Genomic DNA, 24,303 nt, shown 5'->3' on the forward strand with positions numbered 1-24,303 from the left:
TTTATTATAAAAACTATGAAAAAAAAAACTAATCTGAAAATACGATCCATTAATATATAATAACATTTAATTCATTAATATGTCCCTTAGTGATGTAAAAAAAAACAATATATAGTATATTTAATTATAAATTTTCAGTATAATATATATTTATGTGATTTTTCAAAAATAGAATTAACGAAAGCATTGATAACAATCATGAATAATAAATTCTTCTAAAACATACTTTAATTAAGAAGTTTTTTATAATTCTTGAGCTATTAAACAATTATAAGTAGATCATATTTTAAAAAAGTATTATTTTATCTTATAACAATATTTTGCCTTTTGACCAACAAAATACAAACTAAAAGTATTAAAAAAACTTATAAAATAAAAATTTTCTATAACAAAGTTTTCATAAAATAAATTATATAGAATAAAAATTAAGTGTTTTTCATATAATATACGTATATATATAAATGGGCAACGGAAAACCTGCACTTTCCCTTATTAAATACAAAGCAAGATATACTCATCTTTTTCTTAAAACATACGATGCATATCTTTAAATACATTAACATATAATAATTTTAGAATGAAGCAATATAAAAAATATAGTGTAGCATTTCATAAATTACAAATACATATTAATAAACTTACTAAAATTGTATTAATTTTCCTATAATATATTATTTTTATCACAAAAAAAATATAATTTTTATGAGTATCAAAAGAAATTCCAACATATATAAATATATATTAATCTAACGTAGTTAACTATGTTGAAAATATATCATAAAATACAAAATAAAAAACATTTAATTTCACCTAAAATCATAATGCACATTTATATATTGTCATGTACCCAAAAAAGGAAAGTACATATAAATGTATTTATAAAATTACGTAATTATATATACGTATATTAAACATATGACAAGAATTAATACAAATATTACGTCATATTAAAGACTTCATTATCGAAAGAAACATATAACATACTTTATATTTTACCTTTCCTGAACTTAATTTTTTGATATTTTTTAACATTTTTATGGTAATAAAAAACCACTGATATAAATGCAAAGCCTAATATAAGAAAAAGTGAGCAATATGTTAAAAAAATAAACATGTTATGAACAAGAGCAGACTTCTTTGTAGTTCCAACGGTTACAACTTGCTTAAACATTCTACCGAAATAGGTATCCTTCAAATACTGCCCAATTTTATTAACATTTTCAGATCCAAGAGATATAAAAAACACATAATATAGCACATTTGAAATTCCATAACCCAAAGAAAATTCTACTATTAATTCTAGTGATAACAACAATAACAATATCAATGGAATAGCGATTCTTAATGAACATTTTTTACGTATTATTTTTTTGTAAAGCTTACCACTAATTGTCTTGTTGTTTTTAAGAAAATCTTCAAAATCAAGTTCTTTAAATATTTTTCTTTCCAAATAGGAATATATATTTGTTTCAAATAAACATAATTTATTTTTTTTATCTTTTTTACAGCCTTTTTCATTATATGGTAAATTTTCACTTAATAGTTTCTTTTTATCTTCTCCCACCTTTTCGTTATTAGACGCATCATTTTTAATATATTTTCCATTTTGAATCTCTTCTTTTAAACATACAATATGTGAATCCAATTTCTGATTATGTATTCCAAGTAAACGATAATTTCTTGCATAAAATTTTCTACAATGTTTGCAGAATTTATCCAAAAGTGTGTTATGCCTACTCTGAAAAAATAAAAAAAAACTTATCAATTAAATAAATATTTTCACACTAAAAAAAGTACTAAAATAAAAAAAAATAGAAAATTATAAGTAATATAAATACCTGTAAATAATTATATTTTTAAATTATAAATGTAAAAATTACATATCCAACTTAAAAGTATAAAAGTAGAAATTTTTAAAAATAATAGTAACTTAATTTTTTGTTCCATGATATAGATTATTAAAACTGTAATATACTGAGGAGGAGCACAATTAATAATAATATAATATTCCTTTATTTATATAGGAAACTTTTATTATACATTTATTCTTTTATATTTATAAATTTTTTTTTGTTCGTAAAAACATATTAAAAAATGTATAATTATAATTTTTTTTTACAGCAGTGACTTGGAAAAAGAACTTCAATTAGAATAATTTAAATTCAAATAACTAATAAACATATAAAATATATAATTTATTTATTTAAAATAATAAATTAATTAAAAAATATTTTTATTAATTCATTTCAGAATAAAATAAAATATATATGATTACATAACATTCTAGATATTGATTATATGTAGAATATAGAATGTATAGAATATAGATAATGGATCTTTTTATACCTTAAGAGAAGTATTACAGATGTTAAAGAAGTTCTCCTATTAATTATTCCGATTTTATAAATAATATATTTTTGAAAAACTTGTTATTCCTAAAAAAAATATTAATTGTTATAGAAACATAATGGTAGAAGTAAAAAATGAAAAAAATATTTTTCATATATTTTTGTTTTATATTAATTAAGCTAATGTAATTAGGTATAACATAAACATATACATTCCTTTATCTTCAATAACATATATCAAATATCGTATTTATAATAAAGAACCTAAAGCACTAAAAAGGTATATATTTCAAAGGTAAATAAAGACCGTCTTTTATTTTTGTAAAATAATTTTTGAGTGTTATAGTCTTTAATTAGAAGTAAATGTACTATTATTTCTAAATTAAAAGTTTGTAAATTTATCAACTTATTTCAAATTTCTTTTTAATTTAATATTTATTTAGACGAAATAAGATAAAAAAATAATACATAAAAAAGTGAAGGATAGATTAAGTATTGAATTAACTTAATAATAATCTTGGAATAATAATATACTTCGTTAACAGCATTTAACGTAATAATGAGTATAATTTCATATCAAATAATTTTACATAGATTTTTAATAATTTTTACAGAAAAATTTTAACACAAACAATTATCTAAAATAAAAAGTAAAATAAGAGATATACTTTAAGACACTCATTTAAATATAAAGCTTTAAAAATTATAAAATTGACAATTTACTAATAATAATTCATTTCCAAAGGAGAATTATATTATTATTTAATTATAATTTTTACTTGAACTATAAAAGAATCCAGAATTTTATTAATATATTCTTATATCAAATAACTTTTGAAACATGTAATTTTCATAATAACTTTTTTATAAACATGATTTGTTATGTTTACATTTAAATAAGAAGTACATTTTAACAAAAAAAATTAAATAGTTTATATTTTATTAAATAAAAATAAATTCAAATATATTAAAATTAAAAGTAATATATCGTATATATATTAATAAGATCAATAATGAAAACTTACAACCTTTAAAAAGAAAAGAGAGGAATTGTTAATTATAAAAGTTATCTCATTAGGTGCGTGAAATTACATTAATTACGATATAGTATAATAAATTAAATATCACATATATATTGAATTACAAATCCAAATGTAACTATTACACATATATTTTTTGCATATATGGTGTATATTTTTATTCTGAATATTCAGCAATTTAAATTTCACATTTAATAAATAAAGAAATATATATTATATATATATATTCCGAAAAATAAATTTTAATATAACAAAAATCTAAAAATATAAGAACCGTCAAAAATACTTCTTATACATCTTATTACTTCTGTTCATTAGTATATACTTGTATAATATTTAGTTTCAATAAAAAAAAATTTATAAGTATACAATTAATTTTTGTTAGCATATTTCCATTAAGCATAAAGGAAATATTCACTAGATACAGGAAAAAAGGTATTTCTGAAAACAATATATCAATTTTGAGGAGGCTTTTATTTTGTCTTTTTCTAATTTACAGGCTTATTTAATAATTTTAACAGAACATATAACATTAAAATATATAAAAAATGAAAAATAAAAATACAGTTGTAAATCTCTTTTTATAATTAAATAATTATATTAGTAATTCTCACCTTAATATATATTACAAATTTATTAATGGAATAATAAATAGAAAAGTAATAAAAATACTATAACAAAAGTATCCATTAGAGTAAATGCTAACGTAATACTCATACATTCTATAAGTTTTACACTTTTTTTCTTGGTAGAACAGGAATATTTTCTGTTTTTATATATAGGAATATATACTCCTTATAATATTTTTAAAAATACATATCTATCACTATATATGGCTTGAATAAAACAAGTAACCATTTAGTGACTAATTTTTTGGATGTCCTTTTTGAATTATCATTATGTCTACGCTAATACATTCCAATATATTTTAATTCAATATTACCTCTTTATTGCATGAACCAACATATACATTACCATATAACACACCTTTAATTCTACATTATTTCTCTCCTCTTTTTCTGAAAATAATATAAGAATCCTTTGTCTAATATTCCATCTACAATATTATAATTATCTAAAGATATATAAAAGGTACATTATAATGAAAAGAATATATTCTTATTATTTATAATGTGGTAAATTTCCTTACAGATAACAAAAATATTCTTATAAATATATGTATATATAACATGGAGCTACAAAAATATAAAAAAAAATTTATTCTAGTTTATTATAGTTCCTTATTTAAATATAGACATATACAACTGAAAAAGATAAATCTACGTGATTTTTCTAATATAACATATTTATTTAATCTATAAAATTTGTATTTTTTTTGATTTTATAACACATCTATTTTGGCAAAATATATAGAGAATATTGACAATTTAGTAATATATGAGTATAGTAATTTCTTTAGCTATTTTGTTTTATTTTTTAAAAAAGTGCTAAATTCCATAAATAATGTACAAGTTATAAAAAAGCTAAGATAATTTAATAAATATTTTTTTAAATATATCATATTAATTTATTTATAGAAAAGCAAATATCAAATGATATTTGGGAAACGAATTTTATTAATGAATACTCAAAAAGCATATATATTTTAATAGCCTAACGGAACATTTCAAAATGTTTGTTATTAATACGTTTCAGAAAAAAAATAAAATGGCTATCCTAGTATACAGGAATTTTTTTTTATAATTAGAATAAAAAAATCAGACATGTGTTGAGAATAAGCATGTTAACATATGTTTGTAATACAGTTATTTTTTTATTGAACCTTCTAATAATAATCTTAATTATGTATACCTGTTATACTTCTTATAACTTATTTACAAGTAATAAATACAAGATATAGTATATAATAGTAATCATACGCTGAAAAAAAAAATAAAAAAAGATTTTTTTTTATAGCACATGTTATAATCTAGTATGTCCCATATATATAAAACATGTAAAATATTTGTACTAGAATAATTTTGAAATTATATTGTGCAATTTTATTAAAATAAAAAATACTAATGTTTTAAAGAGTTCTATACAATTTAACGCTTTTATAAAATTGCATGTTATTGTTTTAAATATAATAAAATAATTTCTATATAGTTAAAAAAAAAAAAAAAGAATTCTATTTATTATGATCAAAATAAAATATATTAAATTTGAGAATTAATTTATATATTTTTATTTTTTCGTTAAAATATTTATAAATTTATAATATATAGCGAAAATGCTATATTAAAAAAACATAATAACTATGTAAGCATATATATAATAAGAAAAAATTTATAGTAATTATAATAATTAAAAAAAAAATTATAATAAACAAATTATTTTAAATAAAATAATTTACAGTAAAAAATAATAATATTAATAAATAAAAAAAAAAATACATAAAATAAAAGTTTTTTTTTTTTTTTTAAATTCAGAATAGTATATATCACAAAAAATTAAAAATTAAAATAATAAAAAAAATATATAAACATAATGTTATATATAATAAATTACATTTATTGTTAACTCAAACTTAACAAATGTTACAATTCGAATATAATGTCCTATTTTACTATATATTATAAGTCAATATAAATGTATAGTATACTAAAATGTTCATTAAATTAATATGTTATATGTTAATAAATATAGTTTTCTTGTATAACAAAAAAAATTAAATAAAATATATTATAATAAAAAAGTAATTCTTTTGCATGGTCGTTTTAAGGATATTAACGTTATTTAGTTTTACTAAATTCCTCGTATTATACTTTAGAATTATATTTTGTATATTAAAAATTTCCTGTAATTAGTTTATAGTTCGAAATTATAGAATTTATTATATTTCTAAGCAAAATTTATAACGAATCTTATCTAATAATAATTCCAACTTTTTTTTACATTTATGATTTCTTATTTAGTATTCTATCTATATTGAATTATCTTTTTTCTTTTAGTTTTATTTGTAGAAAAATCTTTTGGACCATTTTTCTTAGAACAATTTTTAGGTAAATTTAGATGATCGTAAGAATATAAATGATAAAATATATCTTTTATTGGGGATATATATTTATTACTAACGTTAGTATGATTATATCTATTTTCCTCGTGGAAAAGATTCGAAAAACGTTTGTATATTATATGAATATAAAAAAATACATATATTTAGTGCATATTGTTGATATTTTATATGTTGTTTGTATTTTCATCTAATAAATATCTCTACAATAAGATTTGAATTAATAAATAAAATAGATTATTTTTAAAAAGAAAAAAAAAATTTCATAAAATAAATATATATGTTTCTCATCCAATTAGATTTATTCTATATTAATAATATATATTTTGTTGAATATAAAGAAAATAAGAAATTTAGATAACGTGACATAATAAATAAATTAAAAACATAACTACTAAAATAGAGTAATATAAAAGTAAAATAAAGTATTATAATAAGAGTATTCATGAAAAAATTAACATAGAATGAACTGATGAGAAATAAAGCTTTTGGTTATTATATAAATGAAAATATTTTGTACTCTATTCATATGTTGCTCAATTAAAAAATATCATATAAGAAATTTGAAATTTCAAAATATAAAATAGATTTCTTTAATAATAGTATAATATTAGTTTTAAATTTAATTAAAATACTATATTGCTTATTTTGATATTTTTGTCAATAAAAAGCCGTTCTAATTAATATATAACAAACAAAAATAAATGTTCACTAAATATATACTCATATATAGAAAAATTATGAAACGTAAAATGTTAGAACCTAAATAATGTACATACATATTGAGATACAGATGAACTAATAAAAAATAACATATTAAATTACTAACCCAGTAAAACAAGTAATAATAATATAAATATAGTATAATAACTTAAACATAGTTTATTGGTAATTTTTATACACATACAAATAAAAAAAAATAAGTAAATTAAAAATGTAGATATTTTTACATCACTTATACAGAATAAATTATAAAGACGAATACTAAAAAAATTAACAAACTATCCATATTAAAAAAAATATAAATAATTTTAAAAGATTTTATTTAGATTAAAGTTAAAAAAACTAGAATTCTCATATTACCTATTAAGAGTTTTTATATATATATATATATTATCAAAAAGATAAAATTACTGTATTCTAATATATAAGCATTCAATATATATATATCCAAGAAATACCCTATTTTTTATTTTTTATATGTGTTTAGAAATTATTTTACCTAATTTTACTTATTATTACCCTTGTACATATTTTTCAATAATTTATAGGAAGTAAATAATAGTGTTAAAATAAATATTGAAAAAAATATTGGAAAGGATAATGTGGCATGAAGGTCTTTTATATCCCCCTTACTTATTAACATTACTACCACCAATGCAACAATACTGAAACATATAAATACAATAATAACATGAATATGCCTTGGAAATTTTTGTGCAAATTTACACATAAGGTTATTTACTTCTTTGTATTCATTATCAAATGCTTTTACCATTTTAATACTATATGTATCATCTAATCCTTTTTTAGGTTTAATAATGGATGCTGACACGTTTTTTTCCTTTTTTGACGATTTTTTTTTTAGTTTTCTATGCCGTCCTTCATAGTTATTATTATTTGATGTATCAGATGAGACTTTAAAGTTTTTTGAAGACATTTTTTTTAAAGGTATTCTTCCATTGGGGGGATGTAAACATTTTTCTCCATGTAATAATCTGTCTACTCTTACATATAATGAATTATTTAGATCAATTTTCTTAATATATGTTATTCCATATATATTTGTCTAAAAATATGAGCAAATATTTGATATTAAATAAAAATATTAATATTTTTGCACGAATAAAATATTAATTTTTAAAATTAAAATGTATGATTACAAAAAAATGTATAGAAATTGTTAAATATAGCAATTATCCTACCTTATATGAATTCTGATATGTCCGTATTAAAAGGGAAAATGAGCAGAATTTAATAAAGAAAAATAATTTGTTAGCTTGTATCATCATGTAAAAATTATTTACCGCTGCTAAAACTTATTCGATATTAAAATTATTATTCATATAATTATAACGCTTATATTCAGTAGAAGATAGATTATAATTTTTTTTTATTGTTTCTGCCACATATATATTTTATAAATTGTATTTATTATATAATTATAACATATAATTAAATGTATAAAGAGAAAAAAAAATTTAAATATAATTAGTAAATTTTCTATGTAAATATATTAAAATGATATAAATGGAATAGTTTCTAAAAGTACATTGAATGGTATATAATGACTGCAATTAGACTTGCTGTAAAGATAATTTACTTCGAAAAAATTTACTTATATTTTATTTGCATATTACTTAAATGGTTTGCTTAATTCAGCTAGATAATTGGATAAAATTTAATAAAATTATATAATATAAAATACATAAATTCGACTTTTAAAAAATATTATTTTAAATTTCTTTGTTACGATTAAAATAATAAAAAATCTTTTTAAGTTAACTAATGTCTTATAAAAATTATTTTTAAAATAATTTGCTATAAGCAGAATAATTAGAACAAAAATATAGATATACCGTAACAATGATTTAATAGAATTTAATTAATCGGAAGTATCAACAATGTCAGCTTTTTATATATTTTATGAAAAAACGATTAAAAGTCTAATAGATATGAATTATACGACATTTAAACGAGGTTACTTTTATTGTTATATAAGATAAATTAAATTTTTAATTTTTTAATAATATATATGACATAATTTTCTTGCGCGCTGACTTCGTTCATGGCTTTTAATATTAATTGAAAATATTTAATAATACAACAGTTTATAAATTAATATTAAAACTGAATACATGAACAGACAAATGTTCTTTTCTAATAATCGTTCTATTAAAAATTAAAATATAATTAATAAAAAAAAAAAATCAATGAATATTAAAGAATTATTACATGCTAATTTAATCAATATTTATAAATAATTAATTAATTGACACTTTAATAATACTTAAGACGCAATTACTAGCCATTTTACCTTATAAAATCATACATATATTAAATTGAGGAAATGGCTTCACATAGATACGTTTAAACGATTAATCGAAATATAAGAATGAATAAATATATGTCCCATTATATGTAATAAAGGAATTAATACTAAAATTATATACATTATTTTTAAATATAGCTTTAAAACAGTTTTATATTTTTTTCAGTTTTTATTCATATGCTATTATTCACTTATGTTTCTTGAAGCATTATGAATATATTTCTTGTTTATTATGTAATTTTTCTACATAAAAAATTGATAGTTAGAAAATAAATTCTTTACTTATATATTTATTAAGTTAATAATATATTAAATGTAGTAATATTTAATAACTTTTTTCACATATATATATATATATATATATATATATATATGCTTTGTAATAATAATATTTTTATATTTGGATGCTTAAATATATATCACTCCATATATAAAATATTTCATCATTTCATTTTTATTATATATATATATATATTAATTATATAATAAATATCATAAAAATATAGACATATATTTATTGTATAAAATATTCTATGAATAAATGTGATGATGAATGTATAAAAATTTAATGAAAATAACTTTTATATGTAAAACTCTATAATAAATACCCTTACCATATATTTATTTTAAATATTATGAATTTCTGCGAATTTCTTTATGAAAATAAGTGCGCTATGTATTATTAAAATATTTTTCTTTTTAAAAACAATAAAATTTTTTAGTATTTAAAAAACTTTTTAATGTGACGTTTTTATGAAAAATTGTTAAATATATAAAATACATGTATATTTATGACTGTACATAATATTTATTAACTTTTTCCTGTCAGATCCTTTAATGCAAAACAATAAAATTTAACTTTATTTGAGATTATGGAATTTTTAGACTTCGTTTTTTAAAATAAATCGCTAATGCGGATGATACAAAACTTAAAAAAATCCTCTTATATATGTATTTTATATGTAAAATATTATTTTAAAAAACATTAATAATAATAATACTGTTATTTTTATCCTGTCAAAAATAAGATGTCATATGGCTTTGTCATAAAGTTAAATAACAAAAAATTTGAGAAAAATTACATTGAAATTTTTTATTATTTTATACAATTAAAATATCTATTTATAAAAAATAATTTTAATATATACTTCCTTTTTTCTGGAGTAGCTATATAACATATTACAAATAATAATATAATATAAAAATAAAGGAGAGAAATTTAATAGTACATTTTATTGCTTCAAAAATTTATTATTAAAATAATAAAAATAAGATAAATAATTTCAGTATAAATATGATTTACATCTTATTACTTAAATATTTTAGCACCTGTAATAATATACTACAGAAAAATAACAATATATCATAAGTTAATATTCTATAATTCTTACATAGACTGTTGTACTAACTATAAAAAAGTTGTATATATAGATTTAGAAATATATTATTATCCAAATTAAAGAGATATAATATCATAAAAATGTTTTTAGAAATAATTTAAAATAATGATCATATATACTAATTACCCAAAAATATTTTTATCGCACAATTTAGGTAATATATATTTAGAAATAAAAAAGAATATATATCATCTTCTAAGAATAAAGAACGTACTCATGGATGATACATTTGAAATTTTGTTTTATGTTTTTTTTTTTATATAAATATTTAGAATTTAAAATATTTAAATATTAAATTGAATAAATAATGTTTAAACAAATTAAATATATAAAAAAAAAAGGAATATAATATTAATAAATAACATATATATATATAAAAATAATTTTTATATAGAATCCTAATATACATTTTAACTTTATAATTGTGGGTATCCGGTACCCAATAATATGTTATTGAATAATCTAAAATACGTATAACAAAAAAAATAAAATAAAAATACCTTTTAAAAATACTAGTAATACTTTATTTATATTGTATGATTTCAATGAAAGAAATTACTTATTAAGAAGTAAAACAAAATATATTGCTTAATATTTCATATAGTAATATTTTAATGTTTGATATATATATAATCATGTTTGTATATTCTTTTGAAACAAGGATTATTAAAACTTTCTTATACATGTTCTTTTTGAAAGAGAAAATTATTTATAATTATAATATATATTAAATAAATGAATTTCTATATTCATATTTTATACTTTTTTTTTCTTTTATAATACTCATTTTGTAATTAATTTTCTTTATTCCATTCCTATGTAATGATATTTAATAAATATTTCATATGTGTATAATCATATTTCACTTTAATAGCATTCTAATATATTTTATGTACTCCCTATCTATTACTGTTGTGTATTATTCTAATATTTTATAGGATTCCTCTACGGTATTCTCCATATATATAGAATTTACATATGTATAATATCCTATCGAATCTATTATTTCCTAATAAATAGAGATCTTATATTTATAACTATGAATATCCTAGTTTTTATTATTTTCCGCAACGTAAATAATAGAACCAATAATATTTCTTTTTATCTGTTATTCTCTATATACGTTGTCTTTTGTCTAGGATTCATTCATGCAATTGTGCAGATACAATACACTATTTTCTATATAATATTATTTTTCATATTCTTCTAGTGCTATCAAATGTACAAATATAAACAGTTATTCTAAATTTTTTTTAATATATTTCTTCATCACTTACTTTATTCTACAATTATTTTACATTTTTTAATTGTTAATCATCTTTATTTTCTTCATTTTCATTTTTATCCAACTTATTTTGATATCCCTCTGTCAATATTTTATATCAGTCCTATTTCAAATATCTTATTACAATCATGTCCTTATTTGATATCCACTGCATGCCCGAAGCTTTTTTCCTATCTAGGAATGGAACACTTCCAATTTCATTTAGGATATTCTCTTTTAATTTTTTATTGTTTTTTATGTAAGCATATTCTGTCTACCATACATTTTTTAAACTATATAACCAATGTTCTTTTTCTACTTTTCAGAAAAATTTTTATGTCCTTCCACTTATACATTCCATCGAATTTTTTGTTTTTTCATTGTCATTGCTGCTTTTAATATTTTCATTTATTAACTCACCATTTCTTAAATTAAGATACGTTTAAAATACCTCTTTTGAAGTAACTTCTAGGTATAATTTTAATAATTTTTTTTACTTAAAATCCAATTTGTCATTTTTGAAATTTTCGAGTACTTCCATATGTACTACTACAATCGTTTATGCCCTGTCCTTTTTTAATTTGACGTATTTACATTTTTTAACATTTTATGTTCATGTAATTTTCATCCTCATAAAATATTTTACTAAACAATAATCCCTAAGTTACAAGTTCGAACAGAAATTTCAATCCATCATTCCATTTCTCAAACGTACTTTAATGTAATTATATCGATATATTATATGGGATTACAATAGTTTACTATTATTGCGCTAATTCATATACTTTTATAATTAATTCATTGTATATTTTAATTAAATATATTTTAATTTTTTTATTCAAGTACTGCGTTTTCTTAAAAATATAATATTATGCTAAATAGAAAAGCACTCTAAATTAATATACAATTGTTATGCATTCTTTTGATGCACCATATTCAATAAAAAAATAAGTGCATTATTTATATTAACTATTTTTATTGATTTCTTAATATAATAAGAAAAGGATATCAGTTTTTATGGTATTATATTCTGATGCACGCACAATAACTATTATCATAAATAATATTATTTTTCTTAATTTATTACTAAGATATATAAAAATATATTAATGGATTCACAAAATTAAATGTCCACTATTATCATCTCAGAAGCAATGAATATTATTATATTAAATTTCCATAAGACAATTTAAAATGATGTTTAAATTTTACTTTTTTAAAAATTCATGTTAATGCATAAATAGATAAGTTACTAAAATATATAATATAAAACTTAAAATTAAAGATTATATCTGTACTAGATCTATAAACTGTGCACAAGAAATTTTTAAAATTGCTAGAAAATGTATTTAAAAATATTTCATAAAAATAAATACTTTAAAATAAATTAAAAAAATAAAATATGTGTTTATTTTATATATTTCATTATATAAATATATAAAATATATAAAATAAAACTGATTACAAAATGTTACAATTTATTATCATTCTTGATATATATTTTGTACCTGTGAAAATAAATACCTATGAGAAATATAAACATGAATATTATTATTGGAACGAATGAATTATGTAAAAAGTAATTGTTTCTAATACAAACAACAATTCATATAAGTTTTTATCGTATTAATATATATATATTATATACATAAAATCAGTTATTTTAATAGTATACTCTGGAGTCTAATATTAATTAAAAAGGGAAAATAATAACCTTATATTATTTAATATTTTTTTATCATGTATATAAATTTTTCAATTCACAATTATCCATTTATTGATTCCACTTTTTTTAACACAAATTTATATATAAATAATTTAAATATATATACGAATTAATTCACAAGTGATCAGATTATAAATGTAGATAACTTCAATAACACAAATAAATACTATATACAACATTTACTTCTATTTGAATATAAAGAGAAACACTTTTGTTATATTACATGTAGTCACCTAAATCACTCATATATACAATGCATGCAAATGTTATATTCATATCTTTTTTAATTAAAACTATTATAAATATATATTTTTCATTTATTCTTTTTTGTTATAGTGTATCTATTTAATAATAACTAAATGAAATATTTGCGTATAAAGCATAATTTATATGGATTTACAGTAATTACTTTTTATTATATTACAAAACGGAGAAGCTTAAGTATCAAAATATTGATAGTTTGTAACATATATTTTGTATATTTTCAATTAATCCCCATACAAACTTATTGCTATTTTTATGATAGATATAGGTAAAGATGTTTAATATCAAAAACATAAAAATAATTATTTTTGCGATTATACCAAACATATATATTTGTTTTTGTCACTCTTACAGATATGTGAACATTGACATATATATAATTTATTTTTAAAAAGTTATTTTTGTTATAAATTAAAAAGAAGGATATTTATATAATGACAGACAATAACATATGAATATTATTTTATTTGTAAAGCTTCATTTTGCAATATAAAAAAGTAAATATAAAAGCAGCATGAATATTTATAAAATTTCATTATAATGTATATTTAGGTAATTGCTGTGAAAACGAAATAAAAGCACATTTTATGTTAATACAATGTTAAATATACATGTCCCTTATTTAGATACAAATATATATATTCTTTAAAATTTTAAAGGATATATAATTAATTCATTCATAAAAATAATATAATTTTATCACATATTTATAATTTCATAAATGAATCATTCAAAAATTCAAACATATACTAAATTAGTATTATGAAGTAATTATAAAACCATTTACAATAGATATAAAATAAATTTTATTTTCGCAAAAACCAAAAAAATTAAGCTTTTTTTATTTTATAGTATACATAAAGAATATAAATAATTAATTTAAAACATATCATAATTTTGTATTAATTACGTCAAAATAATCATTTTGGACTAAGATTTTAGAAACGATAACAAAATAAGTATTCTTTTTTAGGTAAAAACATACTTTTTCCTATTAATTTAACGAAATTATAACATTGGCCTTTTTTTATATGAATTTTATAAAAAATAAATATGTTTTATACACAAATATATTTAGATAAAAAAATATATTTATTTTTCTAATAACTACATTATGTTCAAACAATTTATTTAAATAGAATTTTAAAAAATGAAAAAGTAAAATTCACTAAGAATTTATAATGTATATTTTCATAATTAATATCAAATTAACTATGTAAATATATTTGGTATTATGTAAACAAAGTAATTGTATTTACATTTTTTATATGTAGATTATATTTTTATCGATAATTTATGTCTCCCTTTTCCATATTGAAAGTTTTTATTACCAAAAAACATTAGCTACTGATAGCATATTTTAGAATTTGTTTTCTTTATAATATGATATCTTACAATTATAGTCAATGTATAGATAATACATAATACAATAAAAGATGTAGCACATATTAAAAATAACGAATATAATACTATTGCTACAAAAGCCCATACTCCTGAAGCCTCTGAATTATTTTTCGATACACCCATAAAAAATATAAAACATAATAATAAAACTATAACTAACCCTACAAACAAAATTGAAAAAAGTGAAATAACTGCTAAACCTATCTTCCCACATATCTTTATATATGCAACCTTTTTACTAATTTTTCTGTTATACTTAATTTTATATATAGAATCTAATAGATTGAATATTTTGTTTTCAAATAATATATCTATTTTTTTAAGTAAAGATGTCTGTTTTTTCTTAGTTATTCTGTCCCCTTCTGTATTTAATGAACTTTCTTTTAATTTTTTACTTTCAGATACATGGTCATCCTTATAAGATATATCTTTATATTTACGTAATAATTTGATTTTCTCTTTTTTACCAAAAAGACCTTTAGATGATTTTACATTCATTGAATCCTCTAGTAGTAATCTATTAATTGTTAAAGTAAAATCCCCATATAGCTTACATCTATCATACAATGATTTATCGCAGTTTATCTAAAAAAGAAAAAAGTAAATATTCACCATTTACAAAGATTAATACTCTTATAACAAGAAAATATAATTCTTATGAATATAATGTTAAACTAAAAAAAAAAACAAGAAATAGTATTATAATACTGCGTTATCATTATAATGACATATCCAAATAAAAATGGTGAATACAAGAACTAAAATACAGATTAGGTAGTTCAAATTGTCTTTCATTTTATATTTTTTTAAAACTATTATGTATTCACAAATATAAACGCAAACTATATTTTAAATAATGCAAATGAAAAAGGAAACTGTTTATATTATTAATTTTAATTCACTTATTTTTATTTTATTTTAAATATAATATATTAAGTTTATATAGATTCAACTCATTAAATTTTACATAAACTCAAAAAACTTTAAATTTTAGTATAATTTCTATATATATATATTATATGTAAAAATAAATTATTCTGAAATGAGTTTAAATAAAATTATATTATAATTGTTTATAAAATTTAAATTAATTATTAGATACTAAAGGGTTGTTACTTCTTTTTTTATTAGTCGTTTAGAAATAGAAAAAAATATAATACTAAAAAGAAGAAAACTATATAAGATAAATTAAAATCAAAAATCACTTAATCTGCAAAAACAATTTTGTACTCATTCAAAAGAAACTACAACATGTAGAAAATTTATACTAATATGTATTCAGAATCTAATTAAAACTTTTATGAAGTGTTCAAAATATAGTTCAAATTTTTTATATAAGTTATTAGTTGACCTTCATATTGAATCTATCTAATATTAATTATTATCACAGTAAATATAATAGAAAACGAAATACATTGTTATAAAAAGTATTATTTAATACAAAAGATACGTAGTAGTATGTAACTCAAAGTAATGCATGTATTATTACATACTAGTATATATTAATATAATTAAATATACAATTTCTAAAAAATATATTCATTTATTTACATAACTGAAAGTTCTACATTATGACTTTCATTGTTTTATAATAATTTTACAATATTATAATTTGTATATAAATCGGTATACAATTTATAATTATTTAATATAATGTTTAAAATTTCATACATTCTGTAATTTTCTTCCTTTTTATGAGGTAAATACATATGCATTTGGAAAAATAATAACTTATCTAAAAAAAAAAAAGAAAGAAAATAAAAATATATTTAGAAAAAAACAATAATCTTCAATTTAATTATATCAAAAAAAATTATAGTCATGATATATTTCATGAAAGTAATAAATTATAGTAATATAAGCTTTATAAAAAAATTACAAAAGGTATTTAATAATTTTGAATATAAACAAATTTTTTTTATGATAGAATTTAGAAAGAATTCATAATATACTATATTTTATAAATTCATTCTACCAAAATAATATTTTAAAAGGAATAATAAAGAAATAATTTATTTTTTTAGATAATTAATATTTATAAGGACATAATTATATTATATCTTATTATTTTTATTCTTCGTATACTACAACACGATGATGAATAATTCTAAAATTATTATGTGTAAAAAAATATTATTATGACTGTAAAAAACAAAAATACTTCATTTATAATAATTCTTTTGAATTACTCGAAGTAACAAAAATTAATATAATTATATTTTTATTCCATTCCATTATCTGTACATATCTTTTAATATCTATAACGATTCTTATGTAGTATCAATTTGGAAATTTTATTTTTTATAAACATGTTCGTAAATGAATGAATAATATTTATAGAAAAAAAGTTTAACGAATAAAAAAGGGTAAAAAAAGTATTTTATAAGATATATTATAAAATAAATTACAAAACATTAAAGGCTGTATTTAATAACTATAATTGAATTAATTCAAATTCTCAATAATTATTAGGAGTATTTATTTTTTTTAAAATTTTTATCATTTTCCCATATATTTAATAAAAATATTCACAGAATATTTGTTCAATTTTTCAATAATAAAAATACATATATTTCTTGGTTATTAAATTATTTTATCATAAATATATAATTATTATATTATAGAATTATATCACAGTTCCAAATGCATAATGAAAGAAAGGTAAATACATATACCCTCATATTTATTGGAATGTCATAGTAATATATAAAATTAACAATTATTTATTTAAATGTTCTATTGTAAGTTAAACTAAATAATAAATAGTGCTCATTTCTTATAAATGATACCCTCTAAACTGCACTATATTTTCAGTATGTCAACATTTATTATATATATAAAAATATTACCTTTATCTTATATTATTACATTTTAGAAATTATCATTATTAATATGGAAATATAACTAATTTTAAATATAATCTACATAATGATTGAAAATTATGTGAATTATATTAATGTGTCACTTAATTTTCTTAGAGATATATTAAATTTAAAAATACATATTTATTTCAATGTTTCGCAATGAAAAATTACTTTCTTACAGATACGCAATACAGTATTAATTATTCATTATTATCAAAAAATAAAGAGAATAATTTCTATATAATATATCTTAATATGTAGTTAAATTAAATCTTTGAATTACATAAAAAAAGAACACTACATGTAACTTTATATTTTTATTAATTTTCAGTATACTATATACTTAAATAATTTATGCATTGTAGATTTGGTAATACAAATAGGAGCAATAATAGCATAATAATCGGTTTTACATCTTCACTTAATTGTAATTATTTTGATTTTTTAAGCTAGAAACAAATTACAAATAACCCATAATAAAAAGTATATTATTTTTTTATATATTTATAATTTCACGTTTACAAAATCTAAAAAAAAAATAAATATATGTTTAAATGAGTTTTGTAATTAGTACGTTTAATAACGTATTTCACATAAAAAATATTTTATTGAATAAATATTATGTTCTTTTATACGTAGAAAATATGTATATACATCACAAAGCAACAAAACATTATCTTGTCTTTGCATTAAATAAAAAAATATACATTTATTGTTAACTAAAAATTAACAACTAATTTTTCTAATAACCTTGAAAAATAATCATATTATACTAGTATGTTGTAAAAAAAAAAAATATTCATATTTTATTTCAAGTATAAATAATAACTTCTTATTCAAATTATATGAATTATTTTATTATCTATTCGTTTTAAGCAAAAAACATATATTTTTTTGAGATAATTTAATTAAATTCAAAATGTATATATTAAACCATAATATCTATTCACCTTGAAACTGCACATTCTAATATAAATTAAAGAACGTTTATATACTAAAATTTACAAAAAATTAAAAATACATTTATTTAGCGTAGTATAACAAAAAATCCACTCTATATGTATGTGAAGTTATCAGATAGAAGCTATTATATGTACTTTTGTTAAGTGTATAAGTAAATATATTACAGATAAAACTTATTAATAAAGACATACTTACACAAAGAAATGTATTTCGTACTATATATTTACCGTTTTCTGAATTTTACTTTTTCATACTTTTTAACTTTCTTATGGTAGTAAAGGATAATTAATATGAATATTAAACCCAATATAAAAAATGGTATGACATATAATATAAAGTCAAATAATTTCATTAATACAAAATCTCCATATTTATCCGCACTAATCGCAGTACTAGTTTTCTTTGTCCATTCTAAATAGGTATACAACGAACTAAGTGCAGACTTCAATTTATCCAATTTATCCAACCCTAATAGATCAAAAAACCACGCACTATTTTGCGTACTTAATGAACAGTCTAATAATGGTACGATAGATAACAACATGAAAAATATTAAAGGAAAAGCAATTCGTAATCCGCACTTTTTACGTATTATTTTTCTGTAAATCTTATTGCTAATTGTCTTGTTTTTTTTAAGAAAATCCAAAAAATCAAGTTCCTTGAATATTTTTTTTTCTAAATAAGAATACTTTTTTGTTTCATATATACAGGATTTATTTTCCATAGCTTGTTGGATATCTCTTGCATTATATAGTGAATTTCCATTTGCTTGTTTTATTTTTTCTGAGTTTTTTTTTTCATTATTAAATATATATTTTTTTTTGCTCATTTCATCATTTGGTAAGTCTATTCTTAAACTTACAGTACATGAATCCTTATACTGTTCATATTTCGCCAGTAAACGATAAGTTCCTTGAAGTAACATTATTTGACATTTGTGGTTTTCATCTAAATATCTATTAAAATCACTATACTGAAACAAAAAAAAATTATTTTCTTATCAAATAAACAATTTCACCTTAGAAAACAATACTGATAAAAATAAAAACAAAAAAATATAAATAATAAAAATATCCATAAGTAATATTATCATACCTTATTTACATGAAAATGACATATCCAAGTTAAAAGGACAATTGAAGCAATTTTAATAAATAACAGTACCTTAACTTTTTGCTCCATATTATAGATCTTCAATACTGTAATATACAAGAATTAATATAGTTGATTATAATATTATTACATAATAATGATAAAAAATACAATTATTTATTTGTATTTATATTTTATCTCTTTTTGTAAAACCATAGTAAAACGTATGTAACTTTATTAATTATCTACAACAAAAACAAACAAAAAAATGAACTTTAATTAAAATATTATAAATTTAAATCACTAATAATTATTGAAATTATATAAATTACTTATTTAATATAATAAAGAAAATAAAAAAAATTTTTAATAATTCATTTCGAAATAAAATAATATTTATATAATTACTTAATATTTCGACATTTATTATATACAAAATATAGATTGTAGAGAATATAGATAATATATTTCTCTGTACACTAAAAGCAGAATTACCGATTCCAACTATGTTTTCTTATTAAATTTTATTATTTATAAACAATATATTTTTGTATAACTACTTATACCTATTAAAGCATTTACTATAATAAGAATATATTAGTAGTAATCATAAGTAAAGAAAATAATTTGTACAACTTATTATATTATGTTATTTGTAGTACTGTATTTTATATTTTATAAAATTATATATGTTCTTATGGTTTATTATATATTTAAAAAGTGAAATTTATAACAATCTAATCTACTGAAAAAATACGTATTTGAAGATAAGTGAAGTGTATACTTCTATTTCTATAATATAATTTTTGAATTTTATATTATTTAATAAAATATAATTTGTACTAATATTCTTAAATACAAAATTTGCAAACTTTTCGAACTATTTTTATTTTATGTTTTTAATATATATATAAATTTAAAAATTACATAATAAAAAAAAGATAACAAATATAAATAAAATATAGCGTAATTCTTATATAAAAAGTACTGACATAGGAATTTTCATGGTAGAATAAGTTAGCTTTATAATTAATTCAAGAGGAAAAGTATATATGTTTTTTTAATCAACATAATTTTTTATTGTTATTTAAGTTATTTTTATAAGAATGAATAAATTTCAAATATTGCATAAGATAAGAAGTGTAATGAGAAATGTTAATAGAGCTTCTAATTTAAATATAGACCTTTATAAATTATAATATTGATAATATTCACTTAATAATTTATATTTTAAAGTAGAAATGTATTATTATTTATTTATAATTTCATACTTCAACTATAAAAACAAAACTAAAAATCTATTAAAGTATTCCTTTATAAAATTAGTTAAGAAATATATAATTCCTACAATATAATTTTTATAAAAATAATTTAAACGAGTACTTACAATCATAAAAAAAAAACTTTTGTTAAAAACTTAAATTATTTCAAAACATGAAGGAAGTTATATTGATTTTATGCATTAAATTATACTATGACATACTTATTATAAAAAGAATATAAATTAAACAACTACACATATAATTTCTTCATGTAAAGCTCATATTTTTATGCATAATACGGAGAATCGTGAATTTAATATTTTATAAATTAGGAACAATGTATTATATATATATGTTAAGTTAACATACACGATTATTCAAAAGAATAAATTATAACACAAGAATAAATATGGAAATATACGAGATTTTAAAAATATTATATAAATATTTCTTTGATTATGTGTATTACTATTTATCTGTACATTATCTATGTTCCATAAAAAGAAATTTATAATTATAAAAAAATTAATTTTTATTAAGCATTTAATTTTATTAGGCATAAAGTAAAATTTCATTTGTTACATAAAACATAATATCGCTCAAAACAATATATTAATTATAGGTAGACTTTAATTCCATTTTCTCCTACTTCTACAGTATAGCTTAAAAATTTTACTAATATATATATAGTCATTAAAATAATTAATCAATTATCTAGCAATAATACAGTTGTATTACCTATTCAAAATTAAATAGATATAAGAATACTTCTATCCCCTATATGTATATAAATTTCTTCATAGAATAAAAAAAGATGTAATCAAAATATAATAAAAGAACCTATTCTTGTACAGTAAACGCTAAAGTTATTCTCATATATGCTGAAACGTATAAACGTTTACTCTTGGATCAGGATATCTCCTATATTTATTTATAGAACTAAATCCCCTATGTAATAGTTTTTTAAACAAATTATATATTGCATAAAATGGTTTACATATAAGACATGAATATTTTTTGTCTAACAATTTTTCACCAGATTTTGAAGTATCTTTATCCAAAGATTCATATTTTCTATCGTATTCAGATGCACAAACTTCATCTTCGTCTTCTGAACAATCATCTTCACTTTCACATAATTTAAATTTTAATCCCATATTTTCATTTCCATCTCATTTTCTGAAAATAATCTGCCTTTTCTTGAATACAGACAATTATTTTTACTTATTTTATAAATATTTATGAAAAATATACTACAAAGAGAAAATGTTTTAATTACATACAATGAAATAAATTCTTATGTGAATAGATAAATTATTATATATATATATAATAAGATGCAGTAAAGTATATAAAGAAGATTTTCTTAGTCATAATTTTCTCCATGCATTAGTATAAGGAGATGTCCAAATAATTAGAACAAATATATTAATTTTAATTAAAACAAAATATTTTTTATTTCATTCATGCCAATTATTTTATGTTATAATATCTTTTAGTAGATTAATAAATAAACTGATACACAGAACGTATTGTTAAAACTGAACGGTTACATACATTATTATGTTATTTTTTTTTCCTTTTAAAAAATTACGAAGTTTCTTAGACATATTACAAATATAATAAATACAAAAATAAAAGCAAAATTTAAATATATTTTAGTAAATATTTCCAATAATTTTTTATTTATAAAAAAAGTATCATTAATTAAAATAATATTTGGTAGATATTTTTTTTTGTTAAATAAATGCTCATAATATATATATCTTTTATTTACCTAAGAGAACAATTAAAAATTTTGTTAATAATTCGTTTCAAAAATAATATAAAATTACCTCTCTGATATTTAAAATTTTTATTTTTCATTCTATATAGAAACAAAAAATACATATATATATATATATATATATATATATATATATATATTGAATGAAAAGTAACATTAACATATATTAGGAAATAGAGGTGATTAGTTTTTTTTATGTTTCCAATAAATAACCTAGTTTTTGGTACTAATTTTACATTTTAAATATTATTTCATAATTAAAAAAAAAAAACTCGTACATTAAACATAATAGCATCGATAAGATTAAAAAAAAAATATATAAATTTTTTTTTATTGCGCAAAATTTAAACTAACTTACAAAATGTTACTAAGATACTTTGAACATTTATAAACTTTTTTTTTAAAAGTTATATACAAATAATGAATTCAGATACAAAATTGTATATTCATAAAATAAATATTCAAATAATCGATATTATCATATTGTATTAAGTTATTATAACTAGAACATTGTAATTATTATACAACATAAATAAATGCATTTTATTTATTATTACTAAAAAGAAAGTTTTTTTATTTAGAAAATTATATTATCTCTTTTTTTTCTAAAACTAAAATAACTTTATATTTTGAAGAAAATACTAATATTGATAAAAAAAGAATATAAGTAAATTCATTAAAATAACATTTTTAGTATTTACTAACTCTTGGTACAAAATATCAATAAAATATAATTTCATATAGAATAATTTACAATATAAAATAACGTAGTTTAAAAACACGAAATGTTAATGCACAAAAAATTTAGTAAAACATAAGAAA

At 18.0% G+C, this 24,303-nt stretch overlaps 2 protein-coding genes and 3 pseudogenes across 5 annotated transcripts; all 5 read right to left on the reverse strand.

Moving 5' to 3' along the window:
* Positions 1-985: 985 nt before the first annotated feature.
* On the reverse strand, positions 986-1,738 carry PmUG01_00028700 (annotated as a pseudogene). The gene has a single exon. A coding segment is annotated over exon 1 (753 nt).
* Positions 1,739-7,632: 5,894 nt separating this feature from the next.
* Positions 7,633-8,416, reverse strand: PmUG01_00028800 (Plasmodium exported protein, unknown function; the record flags this gene model as incomplete). The annotated part of the gene is made up of 2 exons (XM_029004021.1): positions 7,633-8,193; positions 8,330-8,416. 2 exons carry the CDS (start codon positions 8,414-8,416, stop codon positions 7,633-7,635), a joined length of 648 nt encoding a protein of 215 aa, XP_028858872.1.
* Positions 8,417-15,454: 7,038 nt separating this feature from the next.
* Positions 15,455-16,309, reverse strand: PmUG01_00028900 (annotated as a pseudogene). The gene is made up of 2 exons: positions 16,223-16,309; positions 15,455-16,099 (listed from the first exon to the last, which is right to left on the reverse strand). Coding segments are annotated over exons 1-2 (732 nt in total).
* A 3,255-nt stretch (positions 16,310-19,564) lies between these two features.
* PmUG01_00029000 (fam-l protein) lies at positions 19,565-20,523 on the reverse strand (the record flags this gene model as incomplete). The annotated part of the gene is made up of 2 exons (XM_029004133.1): positions 19,565-20,314; positions 20,446-20,523. The coding sequence occupies 2 exons, from the start codon at positions 20,521-20,523 to the stop codon at positions 19,565-19,567; spliced, it is 828 nt and encodes a 275-aa protein (XP_028858873.1).
* A 1,788-nt stretch (positions 20,524-22,311) lies between these two features.
* Positions 22,312-22,852, reverse strand: PmUG01_00029100 (annotated as a pseudogene). The gene is given in 2 exon segments: positions 22,312-22,569; positions 22,583-22,852. Coding segments are annotated over 2 exon segments (528 nt in total).
* Between the last annotated feature and the right edge of the window lie 1,451 nt (positions 22,853-24,303).

The sequence above is a fragment of the Plasmodium malariae genome, assembly GCF_900090045.1.
Source record: "Plasmodium malariae genome assembly, contig: PmUG01_00_13, whole genome shotgun sequence".
In the NCBI taxonomy this organism is placed as follows: domain Eukaryota; phylum Apicomplexa; class Aconoidasida; order Haemosporida; family Plasmodiidae; genus Plasmodium; species Plasmodium malariae.